A 27,743-nucleotide genomic window follows, 5' to 3' on the forward strand; every position below is an offset into this window, starting at 1 on the left:
ATCCAAACATAACACTAAAGTCACCAAATCACAAGGAAAGAGCAAGAGAAGAAAGGACCAAAGAAAAGCTACAGAAACAACCAGAAAGCAACAAAATGTCAATAAGTAAATACCTATCAAAAATTACTTTAAATGTAGGGGCGCCTGGGTGCCTCAGTGGGTTATAGCCTCTGCCTTTGGCTCAGGTCATGATCTCAGGGTCCTGGGATCTAGCCCTGCATCGGGCTCTCTGCTCAGCAGGGAGCCTGCTTCCACCTCTCTCTCTGCCTGCCTCTCTGCCTACTTGTGATCTCTGTCAAATAAATAAATAAAATTTTAAAAAATTAAATGTAAAAGGACTAAATGCTCCAATCAAAAGACACAGGGTAATCAAACGGATAAAAAACCAAGATTCATCCATATACTCCCTGTAGAGCTTCGCTTCAGACCTAAAGATACATACAAACTGAAAGTGAAGAGATTGAAAGAGATATGCTATGCAAACGGAAATGAAAAAAAAAAAAGCTGTAGTAGCAATACTTGTATTAGACTAAATAGACTTTAACACAAAGACTGTAACAAAAGAAAAAGAAGTGCATTATGATAAAAAGATAAATTCAATGAGCCGATATAATAACTGTATCTATGCACCAAAACAGGTGCACCTAAATACATAAAGTATTAACACTTATTTAAAAAAAAACCTGACAGTAATACAACAGCATGGGACTTTAACATCCCACTTACATCAATGGATGGCCTATTGACAGAAAGTCAATAGGGAAACAATGGCCTTAAACAATACATTAGACCATTATTTTATTGATATACACAGAATAATCCACTCCCAAATAGCAGAACACACATTCTTTTCAATTGTACATGGAACATTCTCCAGGACAGATCAGGTTTTACCACAGAAAAAAGTCTCAATAAGTTTAAGAAGATTGACTTAGTATTAATCATATCTTTTAACCACAACAGTGTGAAGCCTAGAAATCAATCACAAGAAAAAAAAAAAAAACATGAAAAAACCAACCCTGAAACAAATAAAAATGGAAACAACTTCCAAAATCTAGGAGATGTGGCAAAAGTAATTCTAAGAGGGAATTTTAAAGCTATAAAGATCTAACTCAAAAAAAAAAGGAAAATATCAAATAATCTAATTTTAAAACAAAGGGATGAGAAAAAGAAACAAAGCCCAAAGTTAATAGAAGGAAGAAAATAATAAAGATCAGAGTGGAAATAAATGAAATAGAGACTGAAAAAAAAATAACCTAAAAGAAAAAAAAAAAAAAATCAGTCAAACTAAGGACTGCTTCTTTGAAAAGATAAACAAATTTGATAAATTTCTGGCCAGAATCTGCTCCTTCCTCCACTTCCCTCCCTCACAAAGAACCCAAATAAAATTTAAAAAAATGAAAGAAAAGTTACAAATAACACTACAAAAACACAAAGGATTAGGAGTTTACTATGAATAATTATATGCCAACAAATTGGATAGCCTAGAAGAAATGGATAAATTCCTAGAAACAAGTAATCTTCTACAACTGAATCAGGAATAAATAGAAAATCTGAACAGACTGATTACTAGCGATGAAATTGAACTGATAATCAAAAAACTCCCAACAAAAAAAAAAGTCCAGGATTAAAGAGCTTCAGGTGAATTCTGCGTAGCATTTAAAAACTTTATACCTATTCTTCTCAAACCACTCCAAAAAGCTGAAAAGGACATTTCCAAATTTATTCTACAAGGCCAGCACTACTCTGACACCAAAATCAGACAAAAAAAAAAAAAACAAAACAAAAAAAGAAAATTACAGGCCAATATCCTTAATTAGTATAGATAGATACAAAATCCTCAAGAAAATACTAAAGGAATCCAACAATAGATTTAAAGGATCATATACCATGATCCAAGTGGTGTTTATTCCAGGGATGCAAGAATGGGTCAATATTCATAAATCTATCAACATGACACACCACAGTAAAATGAGGAATGGGGTGCCTGGATAGCTCAGTCATTAAGTGTCTGCCTTGGGCTCAGGTCACAATCCCAGGACCCTGGGATCGAGGCCCAAATTGGGCTTGCTCAGCAGGAAGCCTGCTTCTCCCTCTCCCACTGCCCCCTGCTTGTATTCGCTCTCTTGCTCTCAGTCAAATAATAAAATCTTAAAAAAACAAAAACAAAATGAAGAATAAAAATTATATGATCACATCAATAGATGCAAAAAAAAAAAAAAAAGCATGACAAAATTTAACATTCACTTATGACAAAAACTCTCAACAAGGTGTGTATAGAGGAAATATACCTCAAGGTAGTAAAAGCCATACACGACAAGCCCAAAGCTAACATCAAACTTGACAGTAAAAAGCTGAAAGCTTTTCCTCTAAGATGAGGAACAAGGATGACCGCTTTTCATTCAAAAGTTAATCGCCACTTTAATTCAACATAGTACTGGTAGTCCTGGCCCACAGCAATCAGACAAGAAATAAAAAGCATCCAAATTAGTTATAAAAAAAAAAAAAAGTAAAACGGTCACTATTTACAGAGGACATGACATATACAGAAAACCCAAAAGATTCCATCAAAAAACTGTTAGGACAAATAAATTCAGTAAAGCTGCAGGATAGAAAATCAATATGCAAAAAAGCTGTTGTGTTTCTATACACTAATAATGAACTATCAGTGGGGTGCCTGGGTGGCTCAGTGGGTTAAGCCTCTGCCTTCGGCTCAGGTCATGATCTTAGGATCCTGGGATCGAGCCCCTCATCGGACTCTCTGCTCAGCAGGGAGCCTGCTTTCTCCTCTCACTCTGCCTTTCTGCCTGCTTGTGATCTCTCTCTGTCAAATAAATAAATAAAATCTTTAAAAAAAAAATAATGAACTATCAGAAAGAGCAACTAAGAAAAATGGACAATTTATCAAAAAGATTAAAATACCCAGTAATAAATTTAACCAAGCAGGTGAAAGACCTGCATTCTGAAAATGAAATGTCACCATGTAAGAGTTTCAAAATGTATTTTAAAAATCAGAAAATGAAGGCTAAAGAAACAATCTGGCCTTAATCTATTAACAAGAGCCACACTTAAAACAGAAGGTTGAAAGTCAGGGAATGGAAAACAACAATAACACTTGTAGGAAAAATTATATGGTATCTTGAATTTGCTTTAGAATATACCCCAAAATAAGTAGCCTGGGAAGGGAGAGTGGATGAAACAAAAATGCCAAATTGATCATTGTTGAAGGTGGGTGATGGACACATGAGATTTCATTACACTCTTCCAACTTAGATATTACAAAATTGCTTTTCTAATAATAAGCAGGTTTAGGGGCACCTGGGTGGCTCCCTGGGTTAAAGCCTCTGCCTTCGGCTCGGGTCATGGTCCCAGGGTCCTGGGATCGAGCTCCGCATCCAGCTCTCTGCTCAGCGGGGAGCCTGCTTCCCTCTCTCTCTCTCTCTGGCTGCCTCTCTGCCTACCTGTGATCTCTGCCTGTCAAATAAATAAATCTTAAAAAAAAAAAAAATAAACAGGTTTAAAAAGACACAGAAAAAGACATCCCAGGACAATACTAACCCAAAGCAACTTCATATAGCTGTAGGAGTATCAGAAGAAAGGTGAAAGCATTGCTAGAATAATAATAATAATAATAATAATAATACAGAATAAGAGCATCAATTCCTGTGAAAGATTTAAGAGTTCTACTTTCTATGTACCTAACTATATATCCTCAAAAATAATATGGAAGAAAATGGAAAGAACTAAAAATGAAGAAAAAAAAATATATCAATCACTACATTGGGAAATTTTACCATGTCTCTTCCAGTAATTGTATACACACACACACACACACACACACACACACACCCCACTCAGGAAATTTGAACCACACAAAGAATAAATATGACCTAATAGTCCAAATACAGGAGAAAATGGAGTTTAAGAATAGTCACACATTTTATAAAACTGTCACATGTAGAGAGATCTTGGAAAAATTCTGATATATCAGCATATATATCAGAGGAAAGACTGTTCAAATAAACTATGGCAAGACTGTTATCCATGTGAGGGAAAAAAACATTGGATCCCTATAGCTCACACCATACACAAAAAGTAATTCCAGATAGATTAACAACATAAATATAAAATGTAAAACTTTAAATTTTAGAATATCTTTATCATCTCTGGATGGAGAAGTCTCTTATTTTTGAAATATACTATTAGCTTAATCTACAATAATTCAAGATGGTGATTCTTTGAATAGAAGGCAAGAGATAGAAGGGAGATGCAATCATACAGATACACATGAGGGCTTCAACTTTACTGGCAATGATTTCTTCACTAGCTGGTAGGCACAAAGATATTCAGTATATTATTCTATATTATTCTTCACGTCATAAGTGTTTTACAAGGAATTCTTAACAAACAAACACTTGTCTACACTATGCAATACACACTATAAAAGTTCAATCATGAGATTAAGGTGAAAAGGATTAGATAGTACCTATGTAAATGGAAAAGAAAACAATGTGAAAAAAAACTGAACAAAGTTAATCCTAGTTAGAAGATAGAATAAGTGGCAGGGCACTTGGGTGGCTCAGTTGGTTAAACCACTGCCTTCGGCTCAGGTCATGATCCCGGAGTCCCCGGATTGAGTCCCGCAGTGGGCTCCCAGCTCTGTGGGGAGTCCACTTCTCCCTCTGACCTTTTCCCCTCTCATACTCTCTTTCTCTCTCAAATAAATAAATGAAATCTTAAAAAAAGAGAGAGAGAAGATAGAAGAAGTGGGAGTAGTTGAGAACATCTTTTCAGGGGTGCCTGGATTGCTCACTCAGTTAAGCATCTAACTCTTGATTTTTGGCTCAGGTCATGATCTCAGGGTTGAAAGACTAAGCCCTGTGTGGGGTTCTGTCCTGAGTATGGAGCCTGCTTAAGATTCTCTCTCCCTCTGCTCCTCCCTGCACTTCCCCACCCCATGATCACACATGCTCTAAAATAAAATCTTTAAAAAAATTAAAAATTTTTAAAAAAGGAACATCTCTTCAGATATGGAGATTAAGAAAATGAGTGGAAACCAAGTCTGAGTTTAGTGTTAATCTGATGTAACAAATTATATATTATTACTATGTTACTATATTACAAATAGGACTCAGATAATATAAATGGTACAGCCAGAGTTTTCTTGGCTCCCCCAAAGCCAGTACTTTCTTCCATTACAACATGCTTTCATAAATAGAAATGGCCCAGAGGGAAAGCTAGCACAAATGCACATACATGAATGATCACCAACTAGTCTTAAAAAGATGTTTGCAGGGGCTTCTGGGTGGCTCAGTTGGCTAAGCGTCCAACTCTTGGTTTCAACTCAGGGTAGTGAGATGGAGCCTGCCTCAGGCTCCATGCTGCTGAGTTTGGAGCCTGCTTGGGATTCTCTCCCTCTCCCCCTTCCCTATGTTCATGTTCTCTCTCTCGCTCTCTTTCAACATAAATAAGTAAGTAAATAAAAGATATCTATCTATCTATATATGTTTTAAGATGTTTGCATACCATAAAAATTATAGGTCTTTGCGCACAGTAGTGTTAGTTGCCTCACTGGGATCTTGTTACACAACCAGCCTCAATCAAATATTCAAAAGATTTTGGAGGTTATTCAACCTAGCATAGTTCTGGGGCTTGATCCCAGGATCCGGAGACCACAATCTGAGCTAAAGGCAGATACTTAACCATCTGAGCTACCCAGGCACCCCAAGATCAGTCTTTGCAGGCTAGATCCTATCATACCAGATACAAAGGAAGTTATCAAAGACTCTCAGGAACACTCAAAAGTACTCAGACAACTTGAAGAGGCTCAACTGGCCACAGATAGGAGTGTGTGGACAACAATACAAATAGTATAGAAAACAGCACTTCAAATTTGTTTAAAGCTACACTAAAAAATAAATAATAGCAATTGATTACTTTTAGAGAAAAAAATTATCATTTTGAAAACTGGTTTAAAAAGAAATGGATAAAAATCAAAGGCTTATTCTTCCTTTCCTATATAAATTGTGCCACTAGATGGCCAGTTTCTCTTTATAGAAGCATTCTAGCCAACACATCAAGAAATGATTGAATAAAAAAAAATCATGACTTTGCAATCCCTAATCAATTAATGGATCTAAGCATTTAGCAATAGTGGTAATGGCTACCATCACTACAAAAAGATAAAAGTGTGATCAAAACTATAAACAAAGGCAAAGATGTGGTTCCTGTAAAAGTCAAGAAGGGAAGAGGGAGTTGTAGCTAGAATAGGTGCGTGGAAAACTTACAAAGAGACTGGCAATGTTCTCTTTCTTGATCTGGCAGAGATAACAAGTGTTGTTTAATAATTAATTGGCTATGTTTTATGTAAGATTTTTGTATCTGTACTATATTTTACAATTATAAGTTTTAATAAAATGTTTGAAAATACATTCAAATAGTTTGGGATAATGGGTACTCTCCTATACATTGCTGATAGGAGCATAAATTGGTAGTCTTTATGGAGGACTCTAAGGCAAACCCTGTAAGAATTACAAATGCACATACCATTGACTTAATAATTCCAGTTTCAAGAATTTACCTTATGGTTACTATTCCACACATATGAAATGTAACAGGCTATTTACTGCAGGACTCCTGCAATAGCAAACAACTGGGTACAACCTAAGTGGCTACTGGTAAGAGACCAGTAGGAAATTATAGTGCACTATAGAGTGGAATCATCATGTACCTGTAAAAAAAATGAAGCCCAAGGTGATCTACACATTTGCTACAATCTCTACAAGATACCAATGCAGAAATAGAAAAACCTATCCTAAAATTCATAAAGAGGGATCCCAAATAGCTGAAACGATCTTGGAAAAAAAAAAAAAAAAACTATCTGGAATACTCACACTTCCTAATTCCAAAACTTACCACAAAGCTACAGTAATCAAAACGGTGTAGTACTAGTACAAAGGCAGACATATAGATGAATAGACAGCCCAGAAATAAACCCTTGCATATATAGTGAAATGATTTTTGACAAGGGTACACAGCCATTCTATGGGAAAAGGAAGTCTTTACAACAAATGTTGCTGGGAAAACTGGATGTCAACGTGCAAAGGAATGAAGTTGGATCCTACCAACATCACATACAATAATTAACCCAAAGTGGACCAAATATCTAAATGTAAGAGTTAAAACTTAGAAACTCTTAGAAGAAAATAGGGCAAAAGCCTCATGATCTTGGATTTAGTAATGATTTCTTAGGTATGACACCAAAGGCACAGGGAATAAAGGAAAAAAGATTTGACATCATGAAAATTAAAAAATTTTGTGCAACACAAGACAGTAACAATAAAGTAAAAACACAGCCCATGGACTGGGAAAAAAATCTGCAAATCTTCTGATAAGAAATTAATAAACAGAATATACAGAGGACTCCTAAAAACAGTAACAACAACAACAAAACAATTTGAAAATAAAGGACTTGAGTAGAAATTTCTCAAAAGATATTCAAATGGCCAATATGCACATGGAAAGATGCTCAACATCACTGATCATTAGAGAAATGTCAATCAAAATTACAATTAGATAGCACCTCATACCCATTATGATGGCTACTATCAAAAAATCTGAAAATAACAAGAGCTAGAGAGGATGTGAAGAAACCGGAATCCTTATGCACTATTGGCGGGAACACAGAATAGTACAGCAGTTAAGAAAAACAGTACGGTGGTTCTTCAAAAAATTAAAAATAGAATTAGCATATGGTTTAGCAATTTCACTTCTGGATATATAATTGAAAAGAATTGGAAACAGGGTATCTAAGAGATGTTTGTACACTCATGTTCATAGCAGCATTCACATTATTCAGCCAAAAGGTGTAAGCAAGCCAAGTATCCATCAACAGGAAGATGAATAAACAAAACATGGTCTATACACATATACAAGGAATATTATTCAGCCCTAGAAAGGAAATTCTGATGCATGCTATAATATGAACCTGGAGAACATTATGCTAAGTGAAACAAATGAGTCACAAAAGGACAAATACTGAATGATTCTGTTTATATATTTGTAATAGTGAAAATCATAGAGACGCAAGTAGAATGATGGTTTCCAGGGGCTAGCAGGGAGAATGAATTTACTGTTTAATGGGAATGTAAGTTCAGTTTTACAGGATGAAAAGAGCTAAGGAAATGAATGTATGACATTATGAATGTATTTAACAAATACTGAACTGTTCACTTAAAAGTGGCTAACATAATACATTTTGTTATGTGTATTTTACAATAAAAAATAAAAACTTACTTGAAACGGACTGAAGACCTAAATGTAAAAGGTCAAACTTTTAAACTTCTAGAAGAAAACATAATTAACATAAAGTCTTTGGGACTTTGGGATAGGGTAGGTAAAGATTTCTTCAACAGGACACAGAAAGTATGAATCATAAAATAAAAAACTTCATAACCTAGACTTCAGAATTTAAAATCTGTTGTTTAAAATACAGCAACAAGAAAATGAAAAGGCAAGCAGCTGGCTGGGTCAAAATATTTGTAACATCTACATCTGAGAAAGGACTCAAACCTAGAATATATAAAGAACTATCATGACTCGATACTGAAAAGATAAACCAGTTTAAAAATAGGCATAAGTTTTTATTTATTTCTTTGAGAGAGAGAGGGAGAGAAAGCATGCACAAGTCGGGGGGAGGGTGAGGGAGACTTCCCGTTGAGCAGGGACCCCCAACCTGGGGTCCTGGATCAAGCCGCTAGGATCACCTGAGCTGAAGACAGATGCTTAACCAACTGAACCACCCAAGTGCCCTTAAAAATAGGCAAAAGATTTGAACAGATGCTTCACAAAAGATATATGAATGATCAATAAGCACATGAAAAGTGCTCACTCGCATGAGTCTATAGGGGAACGCAAATTAAACAATGAGATATCACAACATATCCATCCACTAGAATGGCTAAAATGTGTTAGTGGGGATGTAGAGGAACTAGACTGATATATTGCTGGTGAGATGTAAAATAGCACAACCACTTGGCAAATCAATTTGGCAGTTTCTCCTAGAGTTAAACATATGCTTCCCTTATCATCTAAGAAAATTTTCCCCCAAGAAATGAAAACATACCTACATAAAGTTTTTTTTTTTTTTTTTTTTAAAAGACTTTATTTGAGAATGAGCAAGAGAAAATACAAGTGGGGTGAAGGGCAGAGGGAGAAGCAGACTCCCTGAGCAGGGAGCCTGATGTGGGACTTGATCCCATGACTCTGGGATCATGACTAGAGCTGAAGGCAGATACTTAACCAACTGAGCCACCCAGGCACCCCTACAGAAAGACTTCTGCACAAATACAGCAACTTTATTTTTAATGGCCAACTACAAGGAAGAACTCAAAAGCCTATCAATAAATTAAATGGACAAACAAAATCTTATATATCAGGGCACCTGGGTGGCTTGCTCAGTCATGTCTGCCTTCGGCTCAGGTTATGATCTCAGGGTCCTGGGATTACGTCCAGCGTCGTCAGGCTACCTGCTCAGCGGGGAGTCAGCTTTTCCCTTTCTCTATGCCCCTCCCTGCTGCTTGTGCAGTCTCTCTTTCTCGCTCATAAATATTTTTTTAAAAATCTGATAGATCAGGGTGCCTGCGTGGCTCAGTAGGTTAAAGCCACCGCCTTGGGCTCAGGTCATGATTCCAGGGTCCTGGGATTAAGCCCTGCATTGGGCTCTCTGCTCGGCAGGGAGCCTGCTTCCCCCACCCTCTGCCTGCCTCTCTGCCTACTTGTGATCAGTCAAATAAATAAACAAAATCTTAAAAAAAATGTTAAAAAAATCTGATAGATCTATACAAAGGAGTATAACTCAGCTGTGCAAAGGAGTTAACTACACACAACACTGATGAATCTCAAAAACGTTATGCTGAATGAAATAAACCCGATACAAAAAAGTACACACTATATGATTTGATGATATACTGTAAAAAACAACAACAACAAATAAAACAAGCCTAATTTATAGTTACTGAAAGCAGTTCCATGCATACCTGGGGCTGGGAGTGCAGGGTGACTGACAGGACAGGGGCACAAGGAAAACTTTTATAGAGATGGAGAGGTCTTGCACCTTGATTGCTGTATTATCAGAGTATCTATTTGACATAACTCTTAAAACGGTATATTTAAAATAGTGCATTTTACTGTATGTAAATTATAGCTTAGTATATAGTTGGTTAACATTTTCTACACATTATAAGACATAAACCTGACTTCTTTTTATAAAATAAGGATAATAATAGTACCTATTTTATATGTGCTGTGGTGAGTAAATAGGTTAGGGTTAGGTTATGTGAAACACTTAGGGATTGGAATATGTACTCAAAAAAATGCTAGTGGAATAAGATTTTCTTAAAGATAAATAACTGCATAACAGAGACTATAAACCATTGACTTTCAAACAGGGGTAATTTTGCCCCCCCCCCCGGGGACAGTGGGCACTGCCTAGAGAAATTTTTTTTCTTTTTTAAGATTTTATTTATTTGAGAAAGAGAGAGAGAGAGTGAGAGAGAACATGGGAGGGGAGAAGGTCAGAGGGAGAAGCAGGCTCCCAGCAGAGCTAGATGCAGGTCTTGATATGGGACTCCAGGATCATGACCTGAGCTGAAGGCAGTTGCTTAACCAACTGAGCCACCCAAGTGCCCATGTCTGCAGAAAATTTTTGATCGTCATGACAGGAGAGGTGCTACTGGCATCTAGTGGATAGAGGCCAGGGATGCTGCTAAACATCCTACGAGGCACAGAATAGTCTCCACAACAAAGCATTATCAGACCCAAAATGTCAATACTATATGGATCAAGACACCCGGCTACAAACTAAGTGATAAAACCACTCACAGACAGAATCCAAAATGGCTATGTATATATTCTTCTATAAATCAAAAAGAGGAAAACAAAACCAATAGGAAAACAAGCAAATAAGAACATAGACAGTAAGCATGGAGATTCTGACACTGCAGTGAAATGTCAAGTGAATACATGAGATAGCATTCTAAAACCAATAAAAGCCGCAAAAATAAAAAATTCTGACAATACCCAATGTTGGTGATGATACAGAACAGAAATCTGTATTAGGCTCTGTAGGTGAAGGGGTAAGTTACATATATGAATATATGCATACATACATGCATTCTTATTCATACATTAGGATGAACAGTGATTAATGATAGTAGCTACCTCTAGGAATGAAGGGAGATGGATGGGAGGAACTTAGTTATATATTTACTGTTCTGCTTTCTGAAAGCTATATGCTTTAAATGATTCCCATTCATTGAACATTTATTATGTATCCGGTAGTAACAGATAGGTTCTTTACACACTTCTAACTTATTCCTCACAATAATTCTATGTTATAGATATTCTTTATAGAGACAGTGTCTCTGAGAGATTAAATAATTTACTCAAGGTACATAGGCAGAAAGTGGCAGAGAATGAATTCAGGCCAAGGGTTTTCTACTGTAAAACCCCATCCTACATCCCCCAAATGGCACAATATCATGACCGATGCCTTAAGTTTTGATAAAATTAAAGCATTCTTGGAAATATTTCTAGTTTTCATAGAAATAGTCTCAACCAAGATAATTCTTGAATGGGAAGAAGGTAAAAATAGGATGGCAAAATGCAGACTAAGCAAGGCAATGTAAGCTACAGACTTCTCTCCAGGAAAAACGGACATAAAATTATGTAATTTCAGTGGCTCACAAATTCCCTAAAATACATCAATATTTTATACACCAATAAAAGCCCTGGTTAAAAACATCTTTTTTGGGAAAAAAAGGAAAGGGGAAAAACTGAATTATATTTGAAAGACTGTTTGAATTTGAGTCGTACTTTACAACTACTGTATACATGTTCCAAATATAGCTCATAGTCAGATCTGCCTCAATAAATCTATGACTATTCTTACTATAATGAGCTCTTTGCTTCAGAATGATACAAAGGAGATTGGTGATTATATATATGAAGCACGTAGAATTAGTTAAATTCAATTGTACATCTGTGTGTAAAGTTACCATTGTTGAGGGCTGAAAGTTAGAACAAAGAACAAGGGACACCAGGCTTAAAGATGTTGGAGTTTTTTCTATATCCAAAAACAATTACTAGTAAGTTATATCCCATATTACATCCATATTTACAAAATGCACAAGATCTAACATCTTCAGTTTTAAAATAAGAATATGCCACACAATCTTTACTTTTTTATGTGTAATGATCTTTTTCTTTATAAGTCCTCCTTTCTCATTTTGGGGTAATGGTGCAGGTCTTTGCTGCTCCTAGTCCTCTTCAATATTCCCTCATTCTGCCACTTCTATCTCCCAGGCAGACAGCACAATATCTAGATTTAGGTTTTCTACCAACCTAGTTAATTTTGAATTAGTATTTTTTCCCCTCAATAAATACATCTAAACTGGTTACTTTCTTAATTTATCTTTGTAGTTTGTATTGAATGTTTTATACTTTTTTTTTTTTTTTTTAAATAGAGAGCATAAGAGGGGAGAAGAGAGGGAGAGAGAGAATCCCAAGCAGACTCCACACTCCGCTCCCGACCCCTACATCATGACCTGAGTGAAATCTAGAGTCTGACACTTAACTGGCTGAGCCACCCAGGTGCCCCTTGAATGTTTTATTTAATATGAATCTTTGGATGGCAAAGAGAAACATCCATACCACAGAGTGGCTCAGAGTTATGCTCCATCTAGCACATGGTCTCTTTATTTTACAAACATTTGAGTGCTAACCATGAGCCGCAACTGTGCTATGCAGACAACGGAATCAACAAACACGTGTTGGAAAACTTCAATTAAGTTATACAACATACTAATTTTTCTTAGTGATTGATAAAGTTTGTCAACCACAAATTCATCCACGAAGTTTTTAAAGCTGTATTTTCACCGTGCTTAACAATTAAGGAGAAACTATGACATAAAATGGCTATTTACAAGTTTGACAATATTACCTCCTTGGATCTTAGAAAATATTACACCTGCACACTAGGCATACTATTCCAATTTGTACTTTCTCTTACTGCTAAGTAACTTCTAGATTTTTAACCATAACCTTTTTCTTCCTATAATTGAGAACAATTATTTGTCATAAAGTTGTCTGCATGCCCCACTTATTCGTTTTTTTCTAAACAAAACAAAACAAAACTCAGTGTAGCAGAAAAACCAGACTTTGAGTTTTCAAAATCCAGATAGGAAACCTGGTTCTGTAAACAAGCTGGCTGAATGATGTCTACACAGATCACTTAATTTGGCTCCCTGAATTTCATTTTTGTTCCTTTCTAAAGCATGCTAAAATACTTGTATCATTGCCTTCTTCTCAGGATGAAAGTAGATAAAGCATCTCCATTACCTAGCACAGTACCTAGCATAGAGATAGGTGCTCAGTCAATGGAAGCTACTCCCACCTTCTAACCTCCTGGAAAGGGAACATTTCCTTGACTTGTCACCATCATAATACCTAGCAAAGTGCTTCACACATCACAGAGATGATCCCCCAGATAGTGCCTTGGGAGGAAATCTCCAGCTTTTTAGTAAATATTTCACTTCTATTACTTTTGAGGCAGCCCTAATTCCACTGGGTGTCTTCTAGTACCAGATACACCACACAGGTTTATAGCAAACATTTTTAATGTTCCTTTCATTCTTCTAATAACTTTCTAACAGCTTCCCATGGTTCTCAGAATAAAATTCAAATTCTTTACTATGGCCTAGTGACCTATTTAGTGGCAGCTTATCTCCCCCCCCACCCTCATTTAAAAATGTTCTAGCCACACCGACCCTCTACCTGCCCCTCAAATACTCCGAACTTTTTCCAGGCTCAGGGGCCATCTCCCTCTAACTGGAGTACCTCCCCCACCATCTTCACAGGCTGGGCTATTCCTAACCGTACACTCAACCTTCGCTTCCTGAGAGTCCTTGTCTTGATGACTCTACGTCCTGGGCAGTTACCCTGTTTCATCCATTTACGGAAGAGCGCTTCCCGCTACACCGAATCCTCTCTTACTGATTTGTTCCCCAGGGAGGTCAGAGACCGTGCGGATTTTGTTTTCAGATGTATCCCCAGTGTCTGGAACTGTGCGTGGCACAGAGTAAGCGAGGGACCCCCGGGTCACCACTCATCCGAAGGTCCTTTTTGGCTTTCAGGCAGGTTGCAGGCTGGGTGTGGGTAGGAGACTGTGACCGAGCGACCGCCCTCCCACCCAGCTCCCCTTCCTGGGTCTTCTGGGCGAGCACCCCTCGCCCTCACAGGGGACGTCGTCACCAGTGGCGGGTGCTCCTCCCGTCGAGCCACTGGATTCTGCGGTGGATTCCGGCGCTGGGCAGGTCGTGGGGCCACAGCTGCTGGCCCTAGCCAGGCGAGCAACGGTCACACGGCTGCACTCACGAGGCTGCCGGAATATGCACGTGAGCGAGCCAGGTAACCTTTTTCGGTCCCGCGGACTCCGACGGAGCCCGCGACGGGAGAACGCGGTGGCGTTAGCCTCCCCAACCCGAAGTGAAAGCTCAAGGAGAGGACCTCTTCTCAAAAGCGGTGGGAGAAAGTTTTACGCTGGTTACTAGGAAACGACTTCCAGAGAACCGACTGAAAAACTCACCAAAGAGCGTAGGTTCCCCACACGCCCCGGCAAAACTCGACCGAAAAGAAGAGCCGCAAAAGGAGGACTAGAGCGCGCGCGTCAAGTGCGCAGCGGCAGTAAAAGCTGCACCGCCCCCTCTTAGCCAGCCGCGCAGCCGCAATGGAAGCTCCGCGAGCCCAGGGTGGGGCGCGAACTAGGGCGGAGCTAACCCCTCGCGCGCGCTGACGCGACGAGTAGCGGCGGAAGGGTGTGGACGCGCAGGCGCCGCGGTAGTTCGGGGGGGGAATGAGGAGGCGGGGCCGCGCAGGCGCCGTGAGGGGCGGTAGCGGCGGCGGCGGCGGCGGCGGCGGTGGTGGTAGCGGCGGCAGCTGTGAGGGGGTTCCGGGAAGATGGTGCTGATTAAGGAATTGTGAGTGGGTCGGTGGGCGCGAGCGAGGCTACGCGACGGCGGTGGTGGGAGACTCACTGATTGAGAAGTGGTGGAAGCGGAATATTTTTAGAAAGGAGCGAGCCTCTGTCTGGCCGCTTCCTGCGCGCGCCCCCTCCCCCCGGCCCGTGCCCCCGGCCCACCGAGGGCCTCACCACGTCGCGTCCTCAGACCCTCTCCCCTGGCGTTGCCGTGGTAACACCGCCGCCCACTCCCCTGGGGCGGAGGCTCCTGGGTCCCGGTCGGAGCGCGTGGCTCGGGAAGCCGAGGCCGGGAGTTTCCGCTGGGACCCGCCTTCTCCCCATATACCCCCCACCCCCCACCTCCAGTCTTAGCCTGGGCCCACTCGCAGGCCCGTCGCTGGGGAACCGAGCCCGGGACCGAGTCGGAGCCCGAGGGTGGGGAGGCGCGGTGGGTCTGACAGTGATTTGTCGTGCGGGGTGGAGCCTACCTGTAGCCCGCGGAAGATGGACTTGCCAGGTGAAGACAGCCCCCGTGTCGCGACTCGAGGTGGGACGTAGGCGCCCTGAAGTTCAGACAGGAGCTGGGAGTTCGGAGAACTGCGCTCCCCAAGGCAGCGCAGTTGTCTTAATCGGGAGAGCCGTCTCTGCTTTGAGTCTCAGTTTTCACATCTTTAAGATGGGGTGACGCTGGGTTCCACCTACTTCACGAGGTTGAGGTCAGGAATTGTTAACACGTGGCCTGTCAGATGGAAGGACTTTCAGGTGCGTTGGACCGGCGGAGTGCTTTTACTGAAAGTTAGGCATTTCCCACCGGCAAGCACTGTAGCTATCACAGGAAATATGTTAGCCATGATTGTTGAGCTGTCACAGCTGACTCGTATCCTCAGCATCCTGTGGGCAACTAGGGATTTCGCGTATGGCCTGTTAGGTTTTTTCAAAAGCTGCTCTCACTTTAATTCTTAAACGTGCATTTTGGTTTAATTTAGTTATCTCAAGACGACTTATCTTTAGTGTTCTCAGGTTTCCTTTAGAAAGTCACTTCTGTCACTTCTCTGCTTAAAACTCTCCAAAGACAACCCCCCCCCCCCCAGTCTCACTGTGAATAAAAAAGTCCTTACAGTAGCCCACGAGGTCTTAACGTTATTTTCTGTTCTGGTCTGATCGCATTTACTACCCTGCACATTCCCATGTCCGTTTCAAGCTCAAGCTTCCTAATAGTTCTTTCTTACTTCAGGAAAAAAGCTCAGTTCAAGGCCTTTCTGCTTGCTGTTCCCTCTGCCTGAAGTGCTCTCGCTATGCTGCCTCCTTCAGGTCTTTACTTAAGTATCACCTTCTTAGGGAGTCCCTCTTTGAAGACCTAATTGCAACCCCCACCGTTTGGTATTTGCCTTTCCTGCATTGTTGTCAGTAGCAATTATTACTGTCTAACATGCAATACAGTCACTTTTTTTTTTCTATTTTACCACATGTATTCTCTTGCTACATGCAAGCTCCATGATTTTGTCTCTTTTGCTCACTTCCATATTCCCAACTCTTAGAATAGTTCTTGGAGCATAGTAAGGGCTCAATAAGTACTTGTTAAGTTAATGAAAAATCACAACTTTAGTCAGTCACAGGGATCCTAAGAAAAGACACGTTTTTGGATAAAGTTTATTTATAGTATTGAACTCTGGATAAAGCTTTTCTTCCAAGTACTTTATGCAATGTATCGTGAAAGTTTTATTTATTACTCTGACATCTTTGTAATGTAGGTAGGTGGCAGATATTAAGACAAATGGAGAAAACAAGACAGAAGGAAATTGACGTGGCCCAAGTCACATAGCAAGTGAGTTGCAGAACTGATCTTACATCATACATCTCGTCATTTTTATTAGAGTTATTTCCTCCCTTCTAAAATGTGAATTAAGTGTTCAATAGATCCCTTTGACAGTTAGGGAGGAGTATCAGGCTAACTCATGGAAAGCAGTTCCCACTGGGAATTTGCACAGTATGCTTTTTTGTGAAACCATTACTTTCATTATAAAAATTTAAATATGCCAAGGTAACACATGCTGAAATGTGCCCAAACGTAATTTTTTTTTCCTAAACAGTTATAAATTACATTTCTTGATGTTCACGCTTCATGTGTGTCTCCCTAGACTTTTTTTTTTCTCCTTTTAGACTTTTTAAAAGCAGAGTCTGTTTTTATTTTGTGTCTAGTACCAGTGTAGCATCTAGGCCAGCATACTGTAAGTGCTCAGTGTTGTTGAATGAAAAACGGAATTCTTCCTATTTGTGAGTCAACTTTCTAAAATCGTTTTTGGTCAGGAGCACTGAATAGGTCATTCCTATGTGAAGATGTTGGTAAACTGTAAAATACGTTGGCAAATGTTTATTGTCTTAAAAAATGTTATCTATTTTTGACATAAATAAATATGTTAGAAATGACTTTTCAGGGTGGGGAGTTCCCTTAAGTTGTTACTTAAGCAATAGATGAAGTTGCCATTAGTGTAGAGTCCTAGTTTTAAAGAACTAGTTGCTAGTTCCATTTGGAAAATTATTTTCCTGAGGGTTTTCAGAGAATTTTGAAAATTTTCAAATTGTTGTAAAAGATGAATGAGGCTTTCAGAAAAAGAGAAAATCAAACCCTGTCTATTCCTTTTACTTTTCGTAAGCAAATAGTGAAGAATTTGACTCATCATTCATCCAGAATGTCTTAATCAGTCACTTTGATTTTGTGAAATAAGTTTTGCTCTAAGTGTTGTTATATTAAAATAGGGATCTTCCCACTAGTGAGTAGTTGTTAAAATTACTCAACAGTGATTCTTTGGTTTTGTGAAAGTTCCAGCAAGTCTTTAACTCTTTCCTCTCTATTCCTTCCATTTCTTCTGCAGCCTGTCTTCTTGGTTCAGGCCTTTGTAAATCTTTGCCCGGCCTCCCCAAAGATGGTTTTTTCCCCGCACTCCTGCCTCTCAATGTTTTTTAAACAGCTACAGATGACTTCTTTAGATTAGCTATAGTTATGTCACTTCCCTTTTGGAACAACCTTCCTGGATCCCTTGTTGCCTAAAAATGTAATAGATTTCTTTTCATTGTATTCCAGGTCCTAAAAATATGTTCCCAACATGTATCTCTGTCTAGATCTTTCTTTATCTTTCAGAATATGCTCTCAAGGGGCACCTGGGTGGCTCAGTGGGTTAAAGCCTCTGCCTTCGGCTCAGGTCATGATCCCAGGGTTCGGGTGGGTATAGGCTCTCTCCTCAGCAGGGAGCCTGCTTCCCCTTCTCTCTCTGCCTGCCTCTTCGCCTACTTGTGATATCTGTCTGTGAAATAAATAAATATTAAAAAAAAAAAGTAAAGATTAAAAAAAAAGAATACGCTCTCAACCTATATCTTAGTCTGCCTCTTCCCCCCACCATACATACCCTCTTGGCCCCAGTTTATTTTCTGTTACTGAGACAGTGAGGCAAATCAGTGTGTATTCTGAGGAGACAGTTAATGCAAGGATTTTTTGTATAACAAGTTTAGTTTTGATGAGAATAGGAATTAGTCATAATGGTGTTTGAGAATGTTCTCGTCTTTAGGTGACAGTTATCAGAGAGACAGAGAGTGTTGAGTGACCCCAGATAGTATCAGGGGAGAGTAACAGGAGGCATGTTTTTTATACATGCTGGAGGTCAAGGTGATGTGAATACTCAGGCATAGATGTTTGAGGAGAATAGGGAGAGAGGTGTGGGTAGACGTGCAGCTGAAGAGAAGTTGGAATGAGGAAAAACTACTGGGAGTTTTCTATAAAATGAAAGTCAAGGTGACCGTTGTGGGATTTTTTTCTGTTTTCTTATAATAGAAAGTTAAAATGAAAATTTTACTTAACACTGCTATGGTACCCTAATAGTTAGTAGAGAAAAGTCTGAGAAAGATCAGGCCAAAAAAAGAAGTTACTGTCTTGGACACCAGCTATTATCATGAGATAATTGATAGGGATTTTCAGAGTTTATGCTGGAGATAAGTGAAGGTACTTCACTATAAAAATCTGGTGATAAAGTGCAATATTCTTTTTTTTTTAATTTTTAATTTTTTATAAACATATAATATATTTTTATCCCCAGGGGTACAGGTCTGTGAATTGCCAGGTTTACACACTTCACAGCACTCAACAAATGTCCCCAACCCCACCCCCCCTTCTCCCAACCCCCCTTCCCCCAGCAACCCTCAGTTTGTTTTGTGAGATTAAGAGTCAAAGTGCAATATTCTGATATAATTTACCATAATATTCTTTTTTTGGATTATATCTTCAGGGGCATTATGCCTCCATTTCAGTCCTTTTGTTGGTCTAGTAACAAACTCTTGGACAGAATCACATACCAGTCAACCTTACATTGTGTTTGCCCTGGAAGGGGTTCTGTTTCTAAGGTTCAAAGTATTTCCTTTGGTAAAGTCTTTTCTTGTTACATCTAAAGGAATTTTTACTTGTTTTTCTCTTAATAGAACTGAGGAATAATCGGGTACTGGGGGAAAATTTTTGGAAACATTCATTCATGAGATTCAAGACATACATTCTATGAGAAATAACATAAAAACAAAATGTGTAGTAGATAGATAGAGAATGAAACCATACTAAAAATTTCATGAGGGCAACCTGACCAGACATTCTAAAAATAATATTCAGTACCCTGTAATTTTCAGTGATGAGTTTACTCTTGTTCCTTTTCTCCTCACAAGAATCTCTGCAGCTGTGTTTTTGGGGTCCTGGTACAATGAGGTCACTAAATGGAAGTGATCATTGAGTCCCACAAGTGGTAGTTTTACTTCCCCAATTTAAAAATTCTTATTTAGAGTCCGAGGCATTGCAAAGACAATAACATCCTTTTATTACGCTATCATTGGATTTAAGCAAAAGTTCTTCTAAGTGTAGAGATCTGTGTTTTAAAGCCAAATATTTCATATGTGACATATTTTTTTTCTTTTGTTGTTTTAGCCGTGTGGTTTTGCCATGTTCTGTTCAGGAGGTAAGTCTTCCTTTTTTCCTGTATTATTTTGCTGATATAGCTTATTTCAGTATGTTAATCTAAAGTAATGTTTTTGTTCTATTTCCTTACCTTGACATTCCAGTTTGTGTGACAAAATGAATTGTGGTATATTACAGATAATTCATTGTAAATGAATTCTGATACACTGCCTTGTTTTGGAAGGCTCTAAAGACTGTGGTTTCATTTTCTGCCAGTTCAGAAATTCTGGCTATAGTATCCCAGAGAAAGGAGGTTCCAGCCTTAAGGCTAAGTAACTTGCAGCTTAGAGAAAATTTTCACTGTTGGATATTTTAAACATTTGTCTTTAAGCCAAAATTTGCTTTCCTGTAATGTTTGTTGTTTACAATTCCTTCCATTTGTGCAGTGGGAAATAAGCCTGTTCTGTCTGGCATATGGTAGCCCATCAGGTTTTCTCCTGGCCATTATCTCTGCTCCCCTCAAGTTCTTTTGTTCCATCTTCTCTGCATGAGGTCACAGGGTTAAACATTCGCAGCATGGTCATTTGGCCTAGTATAACATGACCTCTAGATTTCCTTACCAGCTGGTGTCACTACTTCTTGCGTTGTAGTTGTTGCTCTTAACTAACTGCAAACAGTATTCCAGATGTGGTTTGATCACCATGTAACTGTGAGAGATTATTGTCCCCCTTGATCTACACATAATAGAGAAATATGCTACCTGTTCAGAACTTGCATGTCCTTCAGTTGTAGCTATTTGTGGTAGAGCCAGGAAGAGGATAAAAGCAGAGAAACTGAGATATATGTAGCAAACCCCACAAAGCCCGCTGGGTTGTTCAATAACTTGCACGCAGTTTGCACTTGCTCAGTTATCTCGTTTTCCTGGAGCTGACAGTAGATTAGAAGCAGTGAATTGGAAGCGGAACAAAACAAACTGATAACCTAAGAAGAGACAGCTGACAGTAAAACAAAAACAAAGTAAAATGCAGGAACTAAAAATGAATAGCTCTCTGGCACAGCCTAAAGTAGACTTGAACTTAGCTGTATATATCTCAGTAGTGCCCGAGGTTTCCCCATATTTAAACAGTCAAGACAAACCAGGCACCCCTGTGCTTTGCTTGGGCAATTGATTGTTTGAACTTGAATGTAGAAATTGACATTCGTTTTTGTTAATTTTTTTTCTTTTGTTTCAGTTAGTTGGATTAACTTGTCGAAATCTTTCCGAGTCTTGGTGTTGTCACTGAAAATAAGCTCAGTTTTTTCTTCTTTTCAGGCTTACTAACTATGCCTTCTGTCTCTATTTGAATTAGTCTTAAAAATGAGAATGACAGGCTACTGGCATGTCACAAAATAGCAGTTCATTAATAACTTTTTTTGGATACTGTTGTTTAGTTGTTTCTTTGTAAAGTTCTGTTACTCTGTTTCTGACCGAGATTAAATTTACCTTTTGATTGAGACATTTTAATTATACTTTAAAAATATGACAGTGTTGAAAAGTACATTTTAAAGGACTTAAGGATTGTAGCATTATTGGATTAACCTGATATTATATCACAAAAACCAAAGAAATACACCCTCTCTGCTGTCTTTTCCCTACAGAAATTATTTCTGTTGCTTTTAAGAAATGTGTTTGGTTCACCCTTCTAAACCCAAACTGAGTGATTGAGTTAGTGTGTATTTAAATTAACCTTCAAGATAATGTCATATTCTCATGGATTTTCTAGATATAAATATTTACTGAGCTTACAACTACTCCTATTTTTTGTCTCACATAAAATGTTCATTTTGAATGATTAGTTTTTAGAGCTTTTCTTTGAAAATGTGCTTTAAAACAAAAACATTTCTTCAGACTGTCCTTGCCGGGAGGAAGAAACTTAGCTAAATTTCAAGAGATTGGAGACAGTGCCATGGTTGAGTCACTAGAACAAATTAGAACATGAAAACTTTGCTTTTTATTATTTGTTGGAACTGTTAGCAGCTCCAGATTGGCACAGAACAATACTGCCCACTCACAGGTATTGGTTCAGGTTATTGAGAATGCTGGTTCACTTTAAAATGAAATAGAAACCACTATCAGCAATTTCTTGCCTTTTATAATAATTCTTGTGTATTTGTAATACTTTAAAAACAGTTTCTGTTTACTGGAGAACTTTACAATTAACAGTTTGGATCCTGGATACCCAGTACTGCTTCTTTTGAGGCGGAGAAGGGTGAAATTGGGCATGTCAGGCATAAGTCATGGGAAAAAAGATCCCAGAGCTCTACTGAAATTTGGACTGTAATAGTTCTTTATATTTTCAGGCTTTTTTAAAATTATACTTTATATACTTTCTCTTTATCATTGATGATGGTATTCTGGTCGCTCAGCTTTCTTAATTAGCAGAGTAACAATTATATTCCTTCATGCTCCCCCCCCCCCCCGCCGAATTCTGTAAAATTAAATGAGATAGAATAGATCTGGAAGTGCTTTGGAAAAAACAAATGTATGCTATACAAAAAGTTGGGCCAAGCATCAAGATGTTTTCTTGATAAGTGAATAGGACATATAAGGGCACCCGAGAGTATTTGTAACTAGCAGTTTTCCCAAATCATGGAAATCTCATAAAATATAGTTTCTTGAGGTTGTATGATCATCTAATCTTTAATCTTCCTAAGCATATTAATTTTTAATTTGAATCATATTTTCATATGGAACAGACATGCTGAATGGTTTGGGTAAGCTTTTTTATATCATATGTGGTAAGATTTTAGCATAGGAATTTTCTGCAGGTACTATTGGCTTAATGAAATTCTGTGCTCTGAAATTCCAGTATCAGGTTGGGCAGCTTTACTCTGTTGCAGAAGCTAGTAAGAATGAAACTGGTGGTGGAGAAGGAATTGAAGTCTTAAAAAATGAACCTTATGAGAAGGATGGAGAAAAGGGACAGTATACACACAAAATCTATCACCTAAAGAGGTAAGCTGATTGTTCACATCAGATGCTTAGTCATTCTATTGAAGACGATGCTTTAATTCTTTAGCTTATTTATTGAGTGGGTAATTCCCTAACTTCCTGGGCTGTATGCTGAGATACTTTTTAAATTTTACTCTGACAATATGTTGCATTTTAATTTTTTGAGAGACCTCCCCATTGATTGTTTTTAAATTATAAAAGTGATATAATTTTTTATAAAAAAAATTCAAACAACAGGGAAGGTTATAAAATAAAAACTTAGTACCGCCTCTTGCCATCACATATGCATAACCTCAGGGAGAACCACTAGTAACAGTTCCTCCTTCTGGATCTTTTTCTATAGATATTCAAATAAATTTTTAAAAATAAACATACAGAGAGCTGTATCACTTGCGTTATTTTTTGTTTTCTATGGCAAATGGGGTCCTATCATACATATGCTTCTGCAGTTGGCTTTATTTTTCATGGAGTGACACATTGTGAACACCCTGTGGTGTTATTTAATGTCCATGTCCTTGTTTTGAAGGCTGAGTGACCTTTCTTGCTGTGAACAAAGCATAGGTGATGTAACCATTCTCTAAATGATAAGTCAATTTAGGTGTTTTAGGTATTTTCCTTTTTGCATGTTACAAATAGTATTTTTGCGAACATGGTTGCACATGCCTTAGGTTACTGTTTCTCTAGGAGAAATGTATAAAAGTGAATTTTGCTGCTTATTTAAAATTTTGATATTACTCCCAGATTGCCTTCAAAGAGTTTGGTAGTGTTCATTTTCTGTATTTTTCTCCACTTGTTTATTTACCAATCTGATATGCAGAAGTAGTCTCTTGTTCAAATTTGCATGCTTTACTAGTGAAGTTGAATGTATTTTCCTATTAGTAGATCATTTGAATTTCTTGTGCAACTTGACTGTTGAAATCTTCCATTCATTTTTTTTTTTTTATCTCTTTGGTTTATAGAAGTTCTCCTGAGTTTGTCACAAATATTTTTTGAAAAATACTTTATTTATCTCAGAGAAAGTGAGTGAGTGGGAGGAGGGATGGGGTGGGGGGGAGAAAGAGGATCTCAAGCAGATTCAAGCAGATTCTGTGCTGAGCTTGGAGCCTGACATGGAGCTTGATCCTACAACACTGACATCTTGACTTAAGCCACCCAGATACCCCTAGCTAGCATAAATATTTTAGAATAGAATATGCATGCCAGTATTTGTCCAAGGGCAAAAGATCAGTAATGTTTTTTAAGAGTCTATTTAGTCAGTGGTCCCCCTAATTTACTAAAAGTAGGAGGGATCGGGACATCTAGGTGGCTCAGTCAGTTAAGTGTGTGCCTTTGGCTCAGGTCATGATCTCAGAGTCCTGGGATTGAGTCCTGCTTTGGATTCCCTGCTCTGAGGGGAGTCTGCTTCTTCCTCTCCCTTTGCCCATCCCCCTCTGCTCTTGCTCCTGTGTTTGCTCTCCTTCTCTCTGACAAATAAATAAAATTTTTTAAAAAGTAGGAGAAATCTTTGGTCTTTTCTTGGCTTTACTTCTTCATAATGCAATGAGTAACACTCATTTTTGTAGATTTTTTTTTTTTTTTGTAGCGCTCCTTAAAGTTATAGGTGAGTTGTGTGATAATCAGTCTTTTCTGTTTTATCAGTGTAAAACCATCGCTTGGTTTATACTGACACATGAATATAAAGTAGGTTATCACTTTATAGAATCTTAAATTTTATTTATTTATTTTTTTCTCCTAGAATGCAGTGTTTCTTTGTTTCTGATGCAGGTTTGAATAAAGGCAGTAATTCTTATCAATCAATTATCCATAGAGACTGTCTTATTTAGTCCTGTTAATTTGTTAGTCCCCTAAGTATATCTAAAAAAAAAAAATGTGTTATTTGGAGAAAAGTGTGCCATTCTAGATAGTGTGATCTATAGAGTATTTATAGTATTGAATTTGTTTATGTATACTTAGTTTTATTTTTTAGTATTTTACATTTACTCATTAATTGGATTTTACCAACACATAAAACATTTTCATTGTAAGCATTTAACTTTTTGGGGGGATTCTAAAATTAACCAGAAAGTTCAATATATAAAACTTTCTGTTGGTGTATGATGTCCATATGTGAATAATCATGAAATAGATTCAAAATACCCTCCATTTAAAAACTGAGAGTTGGGGCGCCTGGGTGGCTCAGTGGGTTAGGCCTCTGCCTTCGGCTCAGGTCATGATCCCAGGACCCTGGGATCGAGCCCCACATCGGGCTCTCTGCTCAGCAGGGAGCCTGCTTCCCTCTCTCTCTCTCTGCATGCCTCTCCATCTACTTGTGATTTCTCTCTGTCAAATAAATAAATAAAATCTCAAAAAAAAAAAAACAAAACAAAACCTGAGAGTTGGAAATTGAAGAAATGTTTGATGTGTCATTACATGGAAAAGATGAATTGCTTAATATGTACATAAATATAAATATGCACTGCCTTACATGTATTTTTAAAAAACGAATCAGAGAAAGGCCTAGAAAGAGATTCATTAAAATGTTAATAGTTTTTCTCTTGGTGGTGGGATTATGGGTGATTTAGATTTTTTTTTTACTTTTCTGTATTTTTAATTAGAAAAACGATAAATATTTTGAGGCATCTGATTCAGATGACATTCCAGCCATAAATAATTTCTTAATTTGAAGAGGGCTATATAAATACGGTTAGTTCAAGAGATGTTACTATTCTGAAGAGCGTATTTGGGGACAAGGTTCAGAATTCCTCTCAGGCTTTTAATAGATTAAATAAAGGAAAACCATGGCTCTCTGGAGGCTAGCCTCCCAGTGCTCTCTTGGCTTCTTCATTCCTAGAAGGAACTGAAGTTATTCCCAGTATCCTTTGGTTTTACCCTGTCATGCACTCATTTACTCCTCATTACTCCTATTGAAAAATAGGGGATATGCCTGTTGTACCTAAGAGGATACCAAAATGCATGTTTGCCCAAAGTCACACAGCTAGTGAGTGGCAGAATGGTAACTGTAATCTGGATTCTCTGGGTTCTAATGCCGTGCTCTTTTGGTCACAGTTAGGCAGTCCCAACTCCCTGACAATAAGCATGTGAACAAAGGATCTGATGAGCACAGGTGTCCCATGAGAAGGAGGGGAGGGGATCTGATTGGATGGGAAGGGGTGTTTGATGCCCATAGAAGGCTGGCTTTGTCACACAAAGAAAGATGGCAGCTGGGGACAGAGCGTGGAGAGGCCTGAGACAGGAAAGGAATAAAGGAAAGAGGATGGCATTAATGGATCTCATTCACTGTGGTGGGTAGTAGCCTCTCTGACAGTGGTGAAGAACAGCCAAAAACCTGTCCGGTAGTGCAAACAAAACCAGGACCAACTGTTGCTGTAGTCTGGGGGAGGGAGCAGTTACAGCGCAAGGCAGTCACATGTCCACATGCTCAAAGGCATCTGTTTTGTGCTGAAGGCCCAATAGCCATGGGGTAACTAGATTATGGAAGGGTAAACAATCATTTAGCAGTGAGTGCTGAGGCCTTCACTGTGCCATAGGGAAGATAGCAATCATGACTTAGGGCTGGCTGTATAGCCTGTCAGACCTCAGTATCCTGCAAGCGCATCCTGCAAGTTCAGCATGCGGTAGACCTCCCCACAGTTCCTAGAAAGTTTTAGAGCTCTCTTCCTGAGGAAGTTAAGTTTGTGTCCTGTAATATAGATTTCCTTTTTCAGCATGTGCTCCTTGGGTAACTTCTAGTGCTGTGTGCACTATCACTGTATAGCAGCAATAGAATTGCAGACTTGACTGGCTAAATCTGTTGCCCGAAGCCACCCACACTTTATTGTATGTTTGAAATACTTTAAATTCTGAGATCCACTCTACCCAGTGGAATCAACATCTCTGGATTCTCTGGCCAGTATGCTTTCCCATTTTGGCAAAACACTTCTTGGTGTAAGATACACACACTTCATCTTAACCAGAAGATTGAGAAACATCTTGGAAAGGTATTAAGAAAAAGACCATAATTTAGTGACCATTGACCCCCCCGCCCCCCTTGAATCTCAAATAATAATCTTAGAGGATAATGAGATTCTCTCCATATCCTTTGATAATTTACAATAAGTAGTTGCCCATGGTAATTCTAAGCAGAGGATCTAGTCCTTATTGTGTTCTTACTATGTGCTGGTTACTGTACATGCTGTAGGTCGGAGCTCAGTGATTCCCCATAGCAGCCGTTTCTAGTGAGGAAATGAAGGTCCAGAAAGGTGTAAGTAACTGGCCCCTCTGTCACAGCTGTTGGTAGCAAACATGGGCAATGAACCCAGGCAGGCATTGTGACTCTAGAACTTGCCCTCTTAATCATTTTGCTCTACTGCTGAGCCCTGTGGGAGAGTTAGAATATTTTCCATTTTCTAAAATGAATGCCAAAGAGGTTTGCAGAGAAATTCTTCCAAGGCAATAGTTTTCACTGATTCCCATGTTCCCATAGTCTTTAAAGTCTCATCTTCCAGAATAAATTTAAGTTTAATAAGCTACTCGAGATTATCCATGTCGCTCCAGTTATATCTGTCTAGAATAAAAACTATTAGCTCTTAGCAAGCATGACTCTTCATTGTCTTCTAGAAGTGCCCTGTTCAGCCCCTAAGGTTCTTTTCTTCTTATGATGTGAGATTGCCCGTAACCTGTTTCCTGAGCATAGCTCAGCTCTGTCCTGTTTAGAAGCATTCCTAGACTACTTTTATTCTTCCCTAAACTTCATCACTTTTTGTCACATCTACTCATTTTAACACCTGATCATGTGTACTTCATGTCTGTATATTTGTCTTATACCCTAT

The 27,743-nt window shown here is 38.6% G+C and overlaps 1 protein-coding gene and 1 long non-coding RNA gene across 3 annotated transcripts in view; one reads left to right on the forward strand and one right to left on the reverse strand.

The window, feature by feature from the left end:
• Positions 1 to 14,776, reverse strand: part of LOC131811322 (uncharacterized) — a 46,811-nt gene extending 32,035 nt beyond the window's left edge. Inside the window, exon 1 of the long non-coding RNA XR_009345876.1 lies at positions 14,645 to 14,776. This is a non-coding gene — a long non-coding RNA (uncharacterized LOC131811322). The remainder of the gene's footprint in view (positions 1 to 14,644) is intronic.
• Positions 14,777 to 14,909: 133 nt separating this feature from the next.
• PITPNB (phosphatidylinositol transfer protein beta) overlaps positions 14,910 to 27,743 on the forward strand; it is a 64,152-nt gene continuing 51,318 nt past the window's right edge. For both annotated transcript variants that reach the window (XM_059139190.1, XM_059139189.1), the window contains exons 1-3: positions 14,910 to 15,035; positions 19,974 to 20,004; positions 22,793 to 22,938. In XM_059139190.1, coding sequence (XP_058995173.1) covers positions 15,016 to 15,035; positions 19,974 to 20,004; positions 22,793 to 22,938 — 197 coding nt within the window. In that variant the 5' untranslated portion in view covers positions 14,910 to 15,015. The remainder of the gene's footprint in view (positions 15,036 to 19,973; positions 20,005 to 22,792; positions 22,939 to 27,743) is intronic.

Source organism: Mustela lutreola, chromosome 11, assembly GCF_030435805.1.
Source record: "Mustela lutreola isolate mMusLut2 chromosome 11, mMusLut2.pri, whole genome shotgun sequence".
In the NCBI taxonomy this organism is placed as follows: Eukaryota; Metazoa; Chordata; class Mammalia; order Carnivora; family Mustelidae; genus Mustela; species Mustela lutreola.